Source organism: Hypomesus transpacificus, chromosome 20 (assembly GCF_021917145.1).
Source record: "Hypomesus transpacificus isolate Combined female chromosome 20, fHypTra1, whole genome shotgun sequence".
NCBI classification, from domain to species: domain Eukaryota; kingdom Metazoa; phylum Chordata; class Actinopteri; order Osmeriformes; family Osmeridae; genus Hypomesus; species Hypomesus transpacificus.
The window spans coordinates 2,550,964-2,570,225 of NC_061079.1; the positions used below are offsets into that span (position 1 = coordinate 2,550,964).

Consider the following 19,262-nt stretch of genomic DNA (forward strand, 5'->3'; position numbering starts at 1 on the left):
GCCCGCATAGTAGTAGGCGGCAGCCATGCCTTGGTCCTACGGTTTTGATGTTAGCCTCAGAGTCAGACTCAGGCGCTCACTGTCAGTGTTCACAATGTTGTATTTCACTCCATTCTACACCACAAACGTCAGGGAGGACTGCTTTTGGTAGATACGAGCCTGCTGAAGATAGCCAGAATCTCGGATTTCTTTAACCGAGCCCGTTTCATTCGTCATTTGCCTGAGAAAGCGACTTCCGTTAGCCAGGCTATTCGAAAAACCATTAAAACAGGTTGACAGCAGTGGGTTTTTTTTAACTACAGCGAGCTACTTGAACCACGTGATCACATGTCGGCGAGACCAAAGCATGTTGCAACACTTTTCAAATGGTTCTGGGCTACACCATTCCGGGAGGGGAGCAGGGGGGTCGCCGGGCTGAAGCCAACTTGATGTGTTGAATGCTCAGAGCACGTTATAAAACGTATTCTTAAAATACACATTATTGTTTTAATAAATGCTCGTAACAAATATTGCCTACAACTTAAGGTAAGCACAAAAATGGTGATACATTTGCGACCCATTAAAAATTACGGTCGCAATGGCATTTCAAAATGCCACCATTTCGGTCGCAGTGTACTGCCCTGCCCTGGTGTTGATGTCAACTGAGAAGGATAGTTCTGGCCAACCAAGAAATGTTCCCCCCACTTTACCAATATTGGCCGGGTTTCCCAGATCTTCTTAAGAACGTTCTAAGAGCGTTCAAGAGCGCCCTTAGAATGTTCTTAAGACGCTCTTAGCGTTAAGAGCTTCTAAACAAATCTGGGAAAACCGGCATTAACTGGTCCTTTATACCGGCGCATGCATGCATGCACGCACACACACACACACACACGCGTCTAATGGTTTGGATTACTATGGCACCTGATGGTTCTCTAGAACAAAAACACTATCTAAAGTTCTTCCTAGCCTCTATCCTGACTAGCCAGATGATTTGTTACACAAACATCTGGGAAATTACCCCTGGAAACTGTTTGTAAAAGGGCAAGTACTTTCAAACTATACTTGGCAGGTGATTGATGAACCGTCTATAACAGGTTAACTTCAACCACACCTGTAGCTGGCTGTAGTTCCTCATAGGACGAAGATTGGTGTACACACACACACACGGCCCATCCTTCTCCATCTAAACCACTAAAAAAGCACAGAAGGTCCTCAGAAACTGTTAATTTACAATTGAAACAATTATGTACAGAATTCCTCATAATGTATCCAAAATGAGAGGGGGGGGGAGCTCCTAAATCAAACACAAATAGCTACAATAAATGTATCTTATCTCGATATATACACATACACACACCAAGACATAAAAAGGCAGTTCCAATTGTTCATTTTATAGGAGGACACTCTTGGGTACCATGATTTAGTGCAGCACTTTCTGCTGTCCTTGATTAGGCCTGACTTCTAGACAGGGGGTGAAAGAGTCCAGAGTGCCTTAGGTGCCTGGCATGAGCCATGGAGAGGAGACCTCTGGGTTCAAGACAACCATCAGTCCACCAGTCACAGCAGGATCCAGGACAGGCTATCATTCTCTCTCACACCTTCACAGACAGACAAGTGGAGGTAGTAGGTGAAGGGGGAAGTAGACACCAACTGCTCCTGCTCATCTTCTCTGGGCTGTCACACATGGTGCTGCTTCAGCCCCGTGGACATCCATAAGGTTCTAGCAGGTTACAGAAGAAGCAGTGCTGGCAGTTACTGGTGGGGTTAGAGAGTGAGAGATTGTAAGGCGTCTCAGTATAAAATTAACGCTTTTTAGTTCAATGTCCATGATTGCTAATTACTAATATCACATATCTACAGTTAAACATTACTGTCTGAACTCTGACCTCAAGGTGTTTTGGGGCCAGCAGCTTGGGGCGGGGCCTCTGGCTGCTCTGGCTCTGGCGGTAGGGCGGAGCTCATCGGGTTTTCTTCCTTCCTGTCTGAGTCTAGGAAGTCATGAATGGCGTTCTCTATGTGTGGCCGGAATATATGGTTTAGCTTGGGGTCCACCACCTGAGTGATTATCCTGTCCACCCCAGACTCCAGCATGCCTGACCTGCAGGCATAACACAGAAAACACAACCGTTAGGTAGAAACAAATATATACAGCCAACACTGCAAACAGTCACTTGTGAACAGAAAAGGCGACAACACATCATTTATCACAAATGAAAAAAAGTCGAATACAACTTGAATGGCAGTCTTACTCGTATTTATGTCTGTATAATATATATATTAATACATATTTCTAAACTCGCGTCACTGTTGCAAATTAAGATAATAACAGGCTGTTACTAGACAGCGACATCAGATTCAAAGACATTAGAATTTTGATTGATACTCACTGAACGACGCTTTGTCTCAGTCCATTCCTCACTTGATTCTTGTTAATGGATGGGTTCCAATCTTGTGTGCTTAGGTGCGTGGAGACAAAGTTGTCAACTTTCTGTCTCAGGTTCTGGTAGGCTGGCTGTAGGACAATGAGTGGAATGGAGCATTAGCTTGCTGGTTAACCATCATCAACACCTGGTTACGTTTGCTGGCTGGGATATTATCCCTGCAATTATCTAAATAGCTGGCTGAGTGATTATCACGTCAGCAAACTGATTGCAAAGCGGTGGCAAAGCTGCAGAACTTTCTATGGTTTAGTATATTGGCAAGTTTCGCATACAAAAAGTTATCTCACGACATCAAAGATTGTCCAGTTCACTTTAGCGACATACTGTGGCTACCAAGCTAGTTAGCTACCTTTGTATCTACGTCTGCGAGACAGTCTCTACGGAACTCGTCGAAGAGGCCTCTGTTCTTCAAATGCTCCACAATCATGGCGATGAGTTGCGGGTCACCTGGTGGCAGATTAACTGCACCCGCGTTACCACTGCTGCCCTCAGCCATTAACAGAGTTAGTATGCCAGTGGTTGTCTGTTCTAGCCTTTTGATACTTTTAAATGTGCTGGTGATTAGGTACGATTGATTTGTTTTTACCGCTTGGTGGCACCACTTGGCTTTGAAGCGTTTCATAATCTGATTGGGTAACCGGCGGACTGTGTGACACATATATCGAATATACCCAAAGTCAGTCCTGGCGGAACTGAAGTTGACCAGATCGGAAGTGGGTCTGTTGTTCAAGCGTCGTCGCGGTTCAAAGGTACACAGTTGAGCTGACGAATAACGAACGTAATATAGCTTTTAGGTGTTATTTTCGTGGTTGATGTATGAGTAAAAACTCAATGTGTATAGTTTTTATGACATGTTTACTGACTTCATAATGTTGATAGCCGTGATATAGCTTAGCGGTAGGGTTTCTATGATGCGAGCCAGTATTAACACTGGCTACTGTACGAGTTAGGCTAACACTAGTTAGCTAGCTTACGTTACTCGATTTCAAGTAGCCCAGCTAACCCTAGAAAACTAGGTTACTGCTATTAAATTAAGATTACTAACTAAAAATAAGCACATAATTATGTATCTTCCCTGGCGTTATACTTATCCGTAGTCCATGCTCGTATGGGTAGCTTAGCTAGCTAATGGACTGGTATTGAATCGCAAGTACCTTCCGTGATATTAATAATGGATCGATGCCTTGAGACGAATGGTGCGTTGACGTACCCCCTGTGTGCATTTATTTCAGATGAGTGGGGACAACTCCAGGAACAAGGAGTTTGAGGAACAGCTGCGCCTGCAGCAGCTGTACGGCCAGAAGCCAGGGGAGGGGACCGATCCCTACACCTTCACCGACCCAGAAGATGGAACCGTCTATGACTGGGACCACGACAAGAAGGCCTGGTTCCCCAAAGTATGTATGCTTGTCTGTCTGTCAGGTTTTGCCAACTGCATATCCATCTGCCTTTCAGTCTTTTTCCCATCTACACTGTTGCTTCCTTGTTGCTAAAGGTTTTTTTGTGGTGCATGATGCTACATGCAAACTCAGTGTAACTTGCATCCCTTCTGCCCACGCAGATCACAGAGGACTTCCTGGCAGCATACCACGCCAACTATGGATTCACCAAGGAAGGCGAGCATGATCCGGATGCAGCGGTGTTGGCCGGTTCTGCCCCAGCAGCTCAGGGTCCAGACGGCAAATCAAATAACACAGACCCGACCCCCACCAAGGACCAGGACCCAGGAAAGGAGGCCAAACAGAAGGGAGAGAAGAGGAAAGCAGATCCAGGTACAGGATAGGAGGAACGATACTCCCAGTTGGACTTAAGTTTCTTATCTAGGAGCGTGGTGGTAGATTTCACATTTAATTAATTTGAGCAGACGCTATTATCCAAAACGACATACAGATTGTGCATGTAAGTACTACAGATAAAAGTTGTACACTTGAGGTTGGAGAAGTTGGCTGGAAGACCGGCTGACTGGTCTGATGTGAACAAGTGTTGATTTAGTTTTACTCTTTAGCTAGCCACTAAAGTGGTTGTAAAGCAGAACTGAAAATGAGTTTTAAGTTCATCACACCACAGAAGAATGTGTTGTTTACTACCCATCCAAATTCGAAACAAAAAACAAAAAAAACAGACAAGTATGTTAAAATAGGCTTTTGAAAAGGTGAAAAAATCAGCAGTATTCTCTGCTTAATCCTGGGGGGGGGGTGTTGCTTGAAGGATCTGAAGCCCCGCCCCCTCGAATTTATTGAATTTTGCAACAACAGCAGCAACTAGCCAAATCAATTGCAGATATCAGAACAGACCTACCTGCACTCTCTGAGTGTTTAATGTGCTAATTACTTTGTCTTTGCATCGTACCAGCTAAGGAACAGAATGCAGGTTATATAAACCGTCTGTGATCTGACTTAGATAGGTGGCTGTGACGTCAACAACGTCTAAACAAACACCTAATCAAAACTTGAGCTGATAACGGGTGAGAAACTGTTCAACGGTCTAACAGCACATTTCAGGGACAAAGTTTGAAAGCTTCGCACATGCTTTCAGCAACTCATTTCACACATATAATGTACTGATAAGCAAATCATGGCATAAGCTTTACAGCACTTTTAATAGCTGTATTTGGGCTCTTCTGTTGTTTGGGAAGCATGAGTAATTGTTGGACTGCGGAGCCCCACTGTAAAGAATATCTAACGTCTCTCTGTCTGCAGGATGGTTTGATGTAGACAAAGACAAGAATACCAACGTATATGTGTCAGGTAGGCCACTTTCTTTATTTTACTGTTTACTGTAATCAACCTTTACACACACACATTGTAGTATCAACTTACTTCTCAAACCTTTGTGCACAATGTGCACACACACACACACACACATGGTAGAAACACTCCACAGCACAACACTAGGTTTCAGGTGGTCACTGTCAGGTGTTATGGTGATTCCCTGCTGGTGTCCCTCCAGGCCTGCCTCCAGACATCTCCACGGAGGAGTTTGTGGAGGTCATGTCCAAGTGTGGCATTGTCATGAGAGATCCCATCACTGAAGAGTACAAGGTCAAGCTGTACAAGGATCACCAGGGCAACCAGAAGGGAGACGGCCTCTGCTGCTACCTCAAGGTACACTCCTGTATATGTCTTGAGGCTGTGTGTATACGTGCCAGCCTCTCTCTCTATGCATCCCCCTCTACTACCCTCCCCCCCTTTATAGAGGGAGTCAGTGATTCTGGGTGTATCCACCCATCCATCCAATCTCCCCCTCCCATAATCTATTAAAGGAGTGTGTGTTTACGTGCCTGCCACTCTCTATTAATCCCTCCTGTCCACACACACACAGAAGGAGTCGGTGGCCCTGGCTCTGCGTCTGATAGACGAGTCGGAGATGCGGGGCTACAAGCTCCACGTAGAGGCAGCCAGGTTTGAGCTGAAGGGCCAGTACGACTCCAGCAAGAAGAAGAAGAAGAGCAAGGAGTACAGGAAGAAGCTGCAGGCACAGCAGAAGTAGGTGCTCCCCGGCTGGTCAAGGTCCGGTCTACATGTGGAATTATTGCGATCATTATTCAGTGTTTATGAAGGACTTGTGGGATTGACAGCCAGCTCGTGTCTTGATAGGCTGTCCTGGTGGGGGTCCAACATGTTATTGGTAGTTGTAATTGATTGACAGGCAGCTGGACTGGCGACCGGAGAAGAAGGGGGAGGTGAGAAAGAGACACGAGCGTGTTCTGATAATCCAGAACATGTTCCACCCCAGCGACTTTGAGGTGAGGCTGTAGAACCTGCTGCTGGGTTCTCCTAGATGGGGGTTGGTCTGAGTACTGCCTCTGAACTAGTTTAAAACTATTTTTCTTTTTATCTTATTTAAGACTAGGCTTAGTATATAGGTTGATGAACATTATACTGTATACCTTTCTACTAGTGTTGTGACGGTACCAACATTTCAGTCGTCGTTGGCAATACCAGTGAAATTTCACGTTACTTGATACCATTTTTGATACCGAAGCAAATATATACATGTATATTACTGAACAACTCTCATTTGTTGACTGTAACAGTCACCTACAATATATAATACTGTAGCCTACTCATGACAACAACAGAGAATTAATACAATTGACTAATATATTGAACGACGCGCCTCAATAACAGCTTTTTCCCCTTTGCTATCAGACTCCTGAACTCCCAAAGCTGACCTGGACTTTTTCTATTTAACATTTTTCCCCATCTCCCCCCTCCTTACTGGACTGAACTACCTATGACAAAATAATACCACCAACATTGTTGTGTGGCAATAAAGTTTCTATCTAATCTAATAGCCTCTGTAAAAATGTGTTAAGCCTGTTGTGCCCTCTCCTTTTGTATGCCCCAGTATTAGGTATTGTATTTGCAGTCTGCTGCAAATCATAAAGGACATGAACGTTCAGGGCCCATGTTTGCAAATTGTTCTCTGGTGAACAACGATATTCTCATTGTCATCTGCCACCGAAGCTATTTCCATACGTGGCTTTTTTCACTTTTTTTGTCAACAACTTTTAGTAGAGCCCCTGCAGCATTAGCTGCTTGTCCAGTGTTGCCAATTCAACAACGTTGTTGCTAGATTTAGAGATCCACAAGCGACTTCTGTTGAGATTATTTCCGACTCTGCAACACGGAAGTTCTGGTACCATTTATTTTGTTTAAGTACCGACTTGGTACCGGTTTTTGTGTCAACACTACTTTCTACATACTATAACTTTATGAGGAGAGCAAGAGAATAGCTGTAGTTAAACAGTTCAATTTAACAGGTTTTTATGTTTCAACATGAGTGATTAGCGATTAGTAATGGAATGAGCTGTCACTCCTCCCCCTTTTCACTCACCGGCTAATCGACCCGTCTACCCCCAGGAAGACCCTTTGGTTCTGAACGAGATCCGGGATGACCTGAGGACGGAGTGTGAGAAGTTTGGCCAGGTGAAGAAGGTCATCATCTTTGATGTGAGTGTCCCTCAAGAACTGTCCTCTCTGCAGCTTGTTGCTCCTTGTCTTTCGTTCCTTTATTGGGTGTTCCTTGACAAGGCGCCACCTATATTCTCATATATACTATTTATTTATTATTGGGTGTACCTTTGGCAAAGCACAACCTACACTCACCGGCCACTTTATTAGGTACACCTCTTCAATGGCTTGTTAACACAAATGGCTAATCAGCTAATCACATGGAAGCCACTCAATGCATTTACATTTATTCATCTAGCAGACGCTTTTATCCAAAGCAACTTCCAGGAGAGAGCTTTACAAAGTGCATAGGTCACAGATAAGAACAACAAGATAGCCCCAAAAACATTGAGGGTAGCCAAAACATGAAGCACATATTGTGAACGACCAAAATAAGTGCCAAAGGGAAGAACCATAAGAGCATGTAGTTAAACAAGTTACAGTTCGTTACAAGTTACATTTAGGCATGTAGACGTGGTCAAGACAACTTGCTGAAGTTCAAACAGAGCATCAGAATGGGGAAGAAAGGATTTAAGTGACTTTGAACGTTGCATGGTTGTTGGGGCTGGTGTGAGTATTTCAAAAACTGCTGATCTATTGAGATTTTCATGCACAATCGTCTAGGGTTTACAGAGAATGGTCAAAAAAAAAATATATCCAGTGAGCGGCAGTTCAGAGGTCAGAGGAGAATGGGCAGACTGGTTTGAGATGAAAGGCAACAGTAACTCAAATAACCACTTGTATGCAGAATACCATCTCTGAATGCACAACACGTCAAACTTTGAAGCAGATGGGCTACAGCAGCAGCGGACCACTCCTGTCAGCTAAGAACAGGAAACTAAGGCTACAATTCGCACAGGCTCACCAAAGTAGGAATGTAGAAGATTGGAAAAAACGTTGCCTGGTCTGATGAGTCTCGATTTCAGCTGGGACATTCAGATGGTAGGGTCAGAATATGGCGTAAACAACATGAAAGCATGGATCCATCCAGCCGTTCAGGCTGGTGGTGGTGTAATGGTGTGGGGGATATTTTCTTGGCACACTTTGGGTCCCTTAGTACCAATTGAGCATCGTCCTACAGCCTACCTGAGTATTGTTTCTGACCATGTCCATCCCTTTAGGACCACAGTGTACCAATCTTCTTATGGCTACTTCCAGCAAGATAATGCACCATGTCACAAAGCGGAAATCATCTCAAACTGGTTTCTTGAACATGACAATGAGTTCACTGTTCTCCAGTGGCCTCCACAGTCACCAGATCTCAATCCAATAGAGCACCTTTGGGATGTGGTCCCGTTCCTGGATATTTACATCATGGATGTGCAGCCGACAAATCTGCCGCAACAGCGTGATGCTATCATGTAAATATGGACCAAAATCTCAGAGGAATGTTTCCAACACCTTGTTGAAAGTATGCTACTAAGAATTAAGGCAGTTTTGAATGCAAACGGGGGTCCAACCCAGTACTAGCGAGGTGTACCTAATAAAGTGGCCAGTAAGTGTATATTCTCTCTCATATATATATATATGCATATTTATTATAATTTCCCCACCCTTAAACTCTGTGAATTTTTACACTAGATGGACAATATCGGTGTCAAAATGTTAATCTTGGTCCCGATTACGTTGCTTGTATCTGCAAAAACGTTCCGTCTGTCTGTCTGTAACGGGAGTGGGAGTAGTATAATTTGGCTGTAAGTCATATCTCTTATGTTGTCAGTTCATTTAAGCCTGTTATTGTATTAGTCTATAGTTCTTGCAAATTTAAATTTGCTGGTTTTTTTAGTTGTTTGTATTCTTCACCAGCTAGCTAAATTGCACATGGCTTTTGATTCGATAGCAATTGCTGAACGCCCTTGCTCACGTTTGTATTTTAGGTGCATTATTATTCTGAAGTAGTTACACTGTGTGTATTCTGAAGTGTAAATGAGCAGCAACAAATTTATGCGTTTGATCTACGCCATCTTCATAAATAATTTAAGTATGCATACTTATCTGTAAAAAAAAAAGATCCATCTGCAACTGATGCAAGAAGACCTCACAATTTCCTGAGAAATTGGCCCGTCTCTTATAAGGAGTTAGGATAGTTGTGATGACTTCTACCCTCCACTAGGGGTCAGTCTCTTGTGAGTATAAGTTTCAAGTTTTTATTTGTCAGGTGCACAGAATAACACAAGGTCAGACTGGGCACTGACATTTTTGGGACTTGACAACGCAAAGCAACCTAGCATAACATAACATAAGTACTAAAAGCATAGATTACATATATGATGAACTTAATACAAAATATAATAAACCTCTTAAAATACAAAATATAATAAACCACCTAAAATACAAAAATAGTATGCAATATACAATATAATCGACCTCAATACGCATAATGACCTATACTAACCTTATAGACCTATACTAACCTAAGACAAGACCTAAACTAACCTAAGACAAGTGGGGAACAATTAGTGCAATATTCAGCTGAAAGTGACAGTGTGTAAAGTCACTAGTAAGATATGTGTCAATGTAAAGTGACTAGTGAGAAGTGTATCAATATTCAAATCAATGTCCATTCAGAAGCCTGATGACCCTTGGATAAAAACTATTGTCCAGTCTGCTGCTGCGAGACCGAATGCTACGGTAGCACCTGCCAGAAGGCAACGGGGTAAAAAGACTGAATGATGGGTGGTAACAGTCTCTTAGGTTAGTTTAGGTCTTGTCTTAGGTTAGTATAGGTCTATAAAGGTTAGTATAGGTCATTATGCGTATTGAGGTCAGGTGCACAGAATAACACAAGGTCAGACCTGGGCACTGACATTTTTGGGACTTGACAACGCAAAGCAACCTAGCATAACATAACATAAGTACTAAAAGCATAGATTACATATATGATGAACATTAATACAAAATATAATAAACCTCTTAAAATACAAAATATAATAAACCACCTAAAATACAAAAATAGTATGCAATATACAATATAATCGACCTCACTATACTAACCTTATAGACCTATACTAACCTAAGACAAGACCTAAACTAACCTAAGACAAGTGGGGAACAATTAGTGCAATATTCAGCTGAAAGTGACAGTGTGTAAAGTCACTAGTAAGATATGTGTCAATGTAAAGTGACTAGTGAGAAGTGTATCAATATTCAAATCAATGTCCATTCAGAAGCCTGATGACCCTTGGATAAAAACTATTGTCCAGTCTGCTGCTGCGAGACCGAATGCTACGGTAGCACCTGCCAGAAGGCAACGGGGTAAAAAGACTGAATGATGGGTGGTAACAGTCTCTTAGGTTCCTGCCAGCTTTCCTGAGGCATTGTGTGTGTGTGTGGTAGGTGTCCTGTAGGTCTGGGAGCTTCCTGCCGATGATGAACTCAGAAGACCTGACCACACTATGTAGGGCCTTGCGGTCCCTGTCTGTGCAGCTCCCATACCACACTGTGGTGCAACCAGTCAGAATGCTCTCTATAGTGCATCTGTAAAAATAAGTAAGGATGACTGAGTCCATGCCAAACATCTTCAGTCTCCTCAAGAAGAAGAGGCGTTTCTGGGCCACTTTGACCACCTTGTCTGTGTGAGCAGACCAGGTGACACCATTGCTGATGTTCACCCCTAGGAGGGGGGGGGGGGGGTCGTAATAATTCCTTCGTTAATAATTCGTTACACAGTTAATTTGTTAATCATTTGTTACATTAAATATTAATCCAAAATTATTCACACCTTCACAAAATTAACAACAACTAACATATCATTTCTGCATTTTGCATGTAGCAACGCTAGTGCTAAACAACTATTTAACTGGTCTTCTCCTGAGACTTCTCACCAAAAGAACGAAGGGGAACCTTCGAGTAAGGTACCTAGCGAAAAGCAGCCTCAGCTTTCCTCGACTTTTATCTACGGCACTAATGCTGAAGGCTCGCTGATATAGCTGTCGGTCTTACTAGAACGGCACATGCAGTGGCGACTGGTCATTAGGGGCAGGTGGGGCAGTGCCCCACCTGTTATCAACAGAAAGAACTGCAACAAAATTATGTTCTTTTTTATTTCTCAAAATTTTTATTTTCGTTTACTTCGAATAATTGATTATCTATGAATATAGCGTCTTCCTTAATTGTTTCGTTTCATTCGTTTGTGTCAGAGCCATAGAAAAAGAGAGTTGCGACACTTCCATAGACTCCCATTGTTATCGAGGAATGCGGAAGTTAAGCGTGTCTCATGCAACCTATAGTTCCAAACATTGTATTTTCCACCGTTGAACCCCATTCATTTTCAGTGTCTACGAAGTAAGTTAGCTGGTAAATTGATGAAAATCATGCATTTTTTCATATTTCAACCACCACATATCAATTGTTATGAGTAGTATTTCATATGGCCAACTTAAGATAAACATTTTCGTAAGATTATAGCTTGTTAGATTCTAAATGCAGTTAGAGCTGTTAGAGCCATATACAGTGCCCTCCAAAAGTATTGGAACAGTGAGGCCAATTCCTTTATTTTTGCTGTAGACTGAAAACATTTGGGCTTGACATCAAACGATGAATGTGAAACCAGAGATCAACGTTTCAGCTTTTATTTCCAGGTATTTACATCAGGATCTGATGCACAAATTTGAAAATATCACCTTTTTGTTCGAACCCACCCATTTGTCACGTGAGCAAAAGTATTGGAACATGTGACTGACAGGTGTGTTTTGTTGCCCAGGTGTGTCCTATTACATACATTATTCAATCAATAAATACCACTGAATGTCTACACTCAGGTTCAGATTGGGTAAGATAGGTTTTGTCTATGCAGACTGTATTCAGAGGTGAAAACAACATGAAAACCAGAGCGCTGTCTTTGGGTGAAAAACAAGCAATTGTGAGTCTTAGAGAAGATGGAAAATCAATCAGAGCCATTGCAGAAACATTGGCCATAGCCAGTACAACCATTTGGAATGTCCTGAAGAAGAAGAAAACTACTGGTGTACTAAGTAACAGACGTCGAACAGGTAGACCAAGGAAAACATCAGCAGTTGATGACAGAAACATTGTGAGAGCTGTAAAGAAAGACCCTAAAACAACTGTTAGTGAGATCAGCAACAACCTCCAGATGGCAGGAGTGAAGGTATCACTATCTACTGTTCGCAGAAGACTTCATGAACAAAAGTACAAGGGCTACACCAGAAGATGCAAACCACTCATTAGCAAGAAGAATAGGAAGGCCAGGCTGGAAATTGCCAAAAAGTACAGAGATGAACCTCAAAAATTCTGGGACAAAGTTTTATGGACTGATGAGACAAAGATTAACTTTTACCAAAGTGATGGAAAGGCTAAAGTTTGGAGAAAGAAAGGAACTGCTCATGATCCCAAACACACAAGCTCATCTGTGAAACACGGTGGAGGTAATGTCATGGCTTGGGCTTGCATGGCTTCTTCTGGGACGGGCTCATTAATCTTCATTGAGGATGTAACACATGATGGCAGCAGCAAAATGACCTCGGAAGTCTACAGAAACATTTTGTCTGCCAATTTAAGGAAAGATGCAACCAAACTGATTGGCAGAGCCTTCATCATGCAGCAAGATAACGACCCAAAACACACTGCCAAAACAACAAAGGAGTTCATCAGGGGCAAGAAATGGAAGGTATTAGACTGGCCAAGTCAATCTCCAGACTTAAACCCTATAGAGCATGCATTTTACCTGCTTAAGAGGAGACTGAAGGGAGGAACCCCACAAAACAAACAACAACTGAAAGAGGCTGCAGTGAAAGCCTGGGAAAGCATCAAAAAGGAAGAATGCAAAAGTTTGGTGACGTCAATGGGTCACAGACTTGCTGCAGTTATTGAAAGCAAAGGATTTGCAACTAAATATTAAGTCTTATTCACTTAAATATGTTTTAAGTATATCTGTTCCAATACTTTTGCTCACATGACAAATGGGTGGATTCAAACAAAATGTGATATTTTCTTAGTTGTGCATCAGATCCTGATGTAAATACCTGGAAATAAAAGCTGAAACGTTGATCTCTGGTCTCGCGTTCATTATTTGATGTCAAGCCCAAATGTTTTCAGTCTACAGCAAAAATAAAGGAATTCGCCTCACTGTTCCAATACTTTTGGAGGGCACTGTACATGATACAACACACCAGTAACCAATTGATATTGTGTTAATATACCGAAAATATCCGTGAATCGAGATGGTGCTGCTGTCGGACCAGCCGAAAACCATTCAAACACGTTGACAGCAGTGGGGTTTCATTTAACTACAGCGAGCTACCAGAACCACGTAACAAAAAAGCTCTAGCTTTTTTCCTGCGTTTCACTGGCAGTGAGTGTTCACAATGTTGTAGTTCACTCCATTGTTCACCAAAAACGTCAGCGAGGATTGCCTAATGTAGATAACAGCTGAAGATAGCCAGAATATCGGATTTCTTCAACTGAGCCTGTTTCATTCGTAATTTGCCTGAGAAAGCGACTTCCGTTGGCCAGCTCCATTGAAAACCATTCAAAAAAGTTGACAGCAGTGGGGCTTTTTGGAACTACAGCAAGCTACATGAACCACGTGATCACGTGTCGGCGAGATCAAAGCGTGTCGCAACTCTCTTTTTCTATGGCTCTGTGCTAGCCTATATTGTTCCACTTAACGTTTAACATTCGACTGTTGAAGTAAATGGGATTTGTTCAACTTTTTTTTTCTTCATCAGCCCACTTACAATTTACCACATTAACAACACGTTTGTACTTGATGCAAGTTGAATCTAACCATGATCACCGGCAACTGTTCAATAGAAAAAAATTGAACAGAATATACAAGGCAACCAACTGCAATTCAATAAAACATTTTATTGTACAAAATGTCCAGTGTTCTTCCACTCCTTTTGTTTGTAGTGAGCAGGTGATCTTAATGTCTGCTTTTCACAAAACTTAGACCGCAGTAGTAGATGCATCTAGTTGAGCTAACTAACTAGCTAGCTATTGAGTGGACCTGAAATTCCTGCCGAGCGTTGCTGGACGATAGGGGACCCAAGGCTTTAATCTGCAATTCATTGTTGCTAGCTATAATCAGATGTACTATAGGCTAATAATAGCAGATTCTGTAAACTGTGTATGCCAAAGAACACCAATAATTAGAACTAATTTGACAGACTATAAACCAACGAACTTTTGGTTGATACACATGCTCTTTAGCTAGCTACAGTAAAAGTGTTGCATAGCTCTACTATAGTCTAGCGCAAACTGCATTTAGAATCTAACAAGCTATAATCTAACAAGCCATAATCTTACAATACATTTTCTCTACAGCTGGCTATATGAAATACTACTAAGAACAATTGATATGTGGTGGTTGAAATATGAAAAAATGCAGGATTTTCATCAATTTACCAGCTCACTTGCTTCGGACCCCATAAGCCATATATGGCTCTAACAGCTCTAACTGCATTTAGAATCTAACAAGCTATAATCTTACGAAAATGTTTATCTTAAGTTGGCCATATGAAATACTACTCATAACAATTGATATGTGGTGGTTGAAATATGAAAAAATGCATGATTTTCATCAATTTACCAGCTAACTTACTTCGTAGACACTGAAAATGAATGGGGTTCAACGGTGGAAAATACAATGTTTGGAACTATAGGTTGCATGAGACACGCTTAACTTCCGCATTCCTCGATAACAATGGGAGTCTATGGAAGTGTCGCAACTCTCTTTTTCTATGGCTCTGGGCTAGCATAGCCATTTCCAGCTCTGCTTCACAATATTGCGTTATGCATTATAAGTTAATGTTGTACATACATGTTAATAAAGTAGCATACATACATGATACAACACACCAGTAACCAATAGATAATGTGTTAATATACCGAAAATATCCGTGAATCGAGATGGTGCTGCTGTCGGTCCAGCCGAAAACCATTCAAACACGTTGACAGCAGTGGGTTTTCATTTAACTACAGCGAGCTACCAGAACCACGTGACAAAAAAGCTCTAGCTTTTTTCCTGCGTTTCACTGGCAGTGAGTGTTCACAATGTTGTAGTTCACTCCATTGTTCACCAAAAACGTCAGCGAGGATTGCCTAATGTAGATAAGAGTCAGCTGAACATAGCCAGAATATCGGATTTCTTCAACTGAGCCTGTTTCATTTGTAATTTGCCTGAGAAAGCGACTTCCGTTGGCCAGCTCAATTGAAAACCATTCAAAAAAGTTGACAGCAGTGGGGCTTTTTGGAACTACAGCGAGCTACATGAACCACGTGATCACGTGTCGGCGAGATCAAAGCGTGTCGCAACTCTCTTTTTCTATGGCTCTGGTTTGTGTTAAGATTTAATTTCATGCTCATTGGTCCCTGCCTTGCTGCTTCAGACTGCGTTCTGCCATAGGCTAATCGTGAAAGTGGGGCTCTGGTGGGGCTAGCTCACAATGCAATGTACTTCTCTCACAATGCAATGTACATTGGACGTGGGAAAGTATTAATACGCATGCTCAGAATGTAATGTAAAGTAGATCACACAAATTTTATGCCAAGTGGGGCTGAGAGCCGGTTGCCCCAATACAGCGTCATTTTGTATTTCAGCCCTGATTGGCTGCTTGTCGCCAACATTAGTCGGCAAGAAGAGCGAGGATATGTAGCTAGATTGTCTTAGCTAGCTTGTTAGCTTCACAAACGCCAGATAACTTGAGAAAATGAATAAAGTGGATTTCATTAGGGATGGGCGAACGATGCCTTGTGAAGCTTTGGTGGTTTCTTCCGGATTGTGCCGGCCCAAAGAGCCGAACTATCGGCGCTTTGAAAATGAACAGCGTCATCTAGCAGCCGTTTAAACTGGCTGAATGAGGCGTAGTGGTTGTCTCCGACGGTAGACTACCCTACGTTATTCAATATTTAATTAAGGCTACATGTGTTCATTTTGATCTGATATTAGTGCTCACACATTAAAATGTTGTGATACATCCGTAGGCCTTTAGAATTATGTCATTTTCTCACAGTAAAAGTTAAAGAATATCGTACGAGATTCACTGGACTGGGGCGCGAACTTGGGATCCCAGATTCGCATTAACAATATGTAGTAGTACAACGCTTTAACCAACTACGCCACCGAAGAGATCATTATTTGTTAAAGCGGTTGGACGGACTTTATACGATGTGGTCTTTATATCAATTAAACTAGATAACACAGATTTTTTCTTAACATTTGTTATATGTAGGTCTATTGTGAACTGGGGGAACTTTATTTTTACGAATTATTATTACTGTTGACAATGTTGACGAATCATCAACATTTGTTTTCTGGGCACTGTATATACCTACCTAGTCCTATCATGTTACGTTTCATTTCAATAACACAACACAAATGCACGGATTTATAATTATTACTATACGGATTTGGCTAAATAATAATGACTGATGGAAGAAACTCTAGCGATGCCTGGTGCTGCTTCTCTGACAATGTGAGATTTGTCTTTAACAAGAAACGGTGGCTTCGTTCCTTCCATGGCTCTGGTTCAGAAGAGCGGCAAAACTTCGAACCAGTTCGTGACGTTTGAAGCATTGAACGTCATCTGTCACGTGGTTTCGTAATTTGATACAAGCTCCAAAACACTTTTTCGAAACTGTGCGTATTGGTTTTGCGACACAAGCATCGATGCGTCAGTGCCATACGTCCCATCCCTAGATTTCATACTTGAGCACCGGTTATTTCCCCCTTAAACCCTTAATTTGGAGGAGAAAGTTGAAGTAAAGCAGCTTAAGTGGTGCCCATCAGCCACGATATTGTCATTGCTCAAACTCCTGTTAAAAGTAACCGTAGGTTTAAAGTGGAGTGGTTTTTGAAGAAAAAGTGTCTAACGGTTAGTCTAGTTAGCATACAAAAGAAGGCACCTTTCTCTTCAAGTGAGCTCTCAGCCTTGGTGAGTAAAGGCATATTTTATCATCCTGCCTTTGTGATGCTGGTCCGTGCATTGGTCATATTTTGGGGCTGGATCGATAGATAAAGATGGTGACGTGTCAGTGTGTCCATGCTTATCTGGTTGTTGTCATACAATGGATCTGTATCCCTAAAAAGTTGTATTTCTGCTTCGTTGTGGCCTTCCGTTGTGTTGAGCTCATTGCTGTTTGCGCATGGCCCTGTAGGCACATTGGTTCTGAGCTTGGTTGCATTCCTAATTTAGGTTTGTAAATATGACAGTGGTAATTTTACATGTGTGTGTGTGAGAGAGACAAGGAGAGCAATCACACAAGAAGGTCTCCCTTTCTCCAGTTTGTGTACTACAACACCTGGTAGAAGCAAGCCGCTCTGTCGTTAAAAGTGTTGTGTGGAGCCACGCTGTTTGTTGACGTGTTAAATAAACACATCAGTAGCAAGAGGGACTTTTGTAGCTTACTGGTATCCTATATTTTGAAATGTTTTTTGCCCCACCAATTTTTTACATATAAAAACGCCACTGGGCATATGTATGCATTGTTGCTAACGTGTGCTGACGTTGTGACTGTGCATGTGAGAAAGACGCATGAGTGACAGAGAGACAGAGGGAGAGCAGGGGAAAGGAAATGCAGCTGAACGAATACGCTGCGTGTTTTAACCTAAATAGGGATAAATAAAAAAATTACAAAACGCAATATGTGGCGGCCGGTGTTGATTCTGTGGCGCACCGCCACAAATTAGTCTATGTGTGGGAAACACTGTTAACACTCTGGATAAGAGCGTCTGCAAAAAAGTGACTCAATGTAACAAGGAGGTTGGAGCTGTGCGTTGCCGCACAGTCGTGCGTGAACAAGGAGAACAGGAGATGGCTGAGCCCACAGGTCTGGGAGGTGCCTGTGTTGGTGATCAGTGTGGATGAGGTGCGGCCACCGATTCGCACAACCTGTGGCCTTCCCGTTAGGAATTTGAGGATCCACTTGCAGAGGGAGGCGCCTAGTCCCAGGTGTGATGATGTGTGTCTGCTCCCTAGCGCCATCCTGACGGCGTGGCATCTGTAGCATTCAAGGAGCCGGAGGACGCAGACGTGTGCCAGGTGGCCCTGGAGGGGCGCTGGTTTGGGGGACGCAAACTGTCGGCCCAGCTCTGGGACGGAACCACAGACTATCAGGTGTGTATCTGTGTGAAAGAGTGTATTTGTGTGAAAGAGTGTGTGCTGAGAGAGAAAGAGAGAGAGAGATAATATGTCTGTTTTTGTGTGTGTGTGTGTGTGTCTGTGTATATAGGTGGACGAGACCTCGAGGGAGCGAGAGGAGCGGCTGAAGGGCTGGGCCAATTATCTAGAGGGGAAAGGGGCCAAGCCCACTGGGCCCAACCCTCTAGAGCAGTCCACAGGCCCCTCTACAGACCCAACTACAGACAGCAGCACTGACCAACCAAGCACCACATCCACAATCACACTCCCAGACAACAAGGCCTCAAGCCAATCAGTGGAAGGGGCTGCAAAGAACCAGGAAGTAGAACAGGAAGCAGACTCCACAGACAGCAGCCTGGCAGGAAGTGATGAAGAGGACACATAAGCATGGACTGTGGTCTCCACCCCCTTCACCTCGTTGTCTGATTGGTGCATAGAGTATGTGGACAGTTGGAAATGATTTCTCCTTGGATACTGATAATAAAATCTACTTTTTTCACAGTAATTTGTCTCCCTTTTTATTTCAGTTAAAGGGAAATACCAGGCAAATAATCTATCAATATCACTGCAATATCAAGCGGTCAGTATTTTGTTGAACCGTGCACGAGCACAAGAACAATCAAACCCAGATTAGCAATTGAATTCTTTATAGAATCATTTCAATCTTGAGCGAAGATATTCTTTAAACACAAAACAACACCTAAACTTCAAACATATCACAGGTATAACTGATTGCTAATTTATTAAACAGCCCTGACTGTTTCAATCTTGTCTGGTGCTACGTACAG

At 42.5% G+C, this 19,262-nt stretch overlaps 2 protein-coding genes across 4 annotated transcripts; one reads left to right on the plus strand and one right to left on the minus strand.

Moving 5' to 3' along the window:
• Window positions 1-239: 239 nt before the first annotated feature.
• Window positions 240-3,078, minus strand: bod1 (biorientation of chromosomes in cell division 1). 2 transcript variants are annotated; one of them, XM_047042974.1, is made up of 4 exons: window positions 2,770-3,078; window positions 2,367-2,491; window positions 1,866-2,077; window positions 240-1,699 (listed from the first exon to the last, which is right to left on the minus strand). In XM_047042974.1, exons 1-3 carry the CDS (start codon window positions 3,076-3,078, stop codon window positions 1,867-1,869), a joined length of 645 nt encoding a protein of 214 aa, XP_046898930.1. In that variant the 3' UTR covers window positions 240-1,699; window position 1,866. The 2 variants fall into 2 exon arrangements, with proteins under 2 accessions (XP_046898930.1, XP_046898929.1); XM_047042973.1 differs by having other exon boundaries at window positions 251-1,734.
• A 7-nt stretch (window positions 3,079-3,085) lies between these two features.
• Window positions 3,086-18,979, plus strand: htatsf1 (HIV-1 Tat specific factor 1). Of its 2 annotated transcripts, none has more exons than XM_047042971.1 (10): window positions 3,086-3,169; window positions 3,653-3,817; window positions 3,982-4,192; window positions 5,120-5,167; window positions 5,370-5,524; window positions 5,742-5,905; window positions 6,069-6,165; window positions 7,286-7,375; window positions 18,313-18,450; window positions 18,566-18,979. In XM_047042971.1, the coding sequence occupies exons 2-10, from the start codon at window positions 3,653-3,655 to the stop codon at window positions 18,857-18,859; spliced, it is 1,362 nt and encodes a 453-aa protein (XP_046898927.1). In that variant the 5' UTR covers window positions 3,086-3,169; the 3' UTR covers window positions 18,860-18,979. The 2 variants fall into 2 exon arrangements, with proteins under 2 accessions (XP_046898927.1, XP_046898928.1); XM_047042972.1 differs by having other exon boundaries at window positions 3,134-3,198.
• The last annotated feature ends 283 nt before the right edge of the window (window positions 18,980-19,262 follow it).

Bases quoted from the DNA above. Each gene is read 5' to 3' on its own strand.
- bod1 (XM_047042974.1), bottom strand. From the start codon at position 3,078: ATGTGTCACACAGTCCGCCGGTTACCCAATCAGATTATGAAACGCTTC. The intron at 2,492-2,769 runs GTAGCTAACTAG...ATTGTCCTACAG, and splicing joins TCGCAGACGTAGATACAAAG to CCAGCCTACCAGAACCTGAG. The intron at 2,078-2,366 runs GTGAGTATCAAT...TTATGCCTGCAG, and splicing joins CTGAGACAAAGCGTCGTTCA to GTCAGGCATGCTGGAGTCTG.
- htatsf1 (XM_047042971.1), top strand. From the start codon at position 3,653: ATGAGTGGGGACAACTCCAGGAACAAGGAGTTTGAGGAACAGCTGCGC. The intron at 3,818-3,981 runs GTATGTATGCTT...CTGCCCACGCAG, and splicing joins AGAAGGCCTGGTTCCCCAAA to ATCACAGAGGACTTCCTGGC. The intron at 5,168-5,369 runs GTAGGCCACTTT...GTGTCCCTCCAG, and splicing joins TACCAACGTATATGTGTCAG to GCCTGCCTCCAGACATCTCC.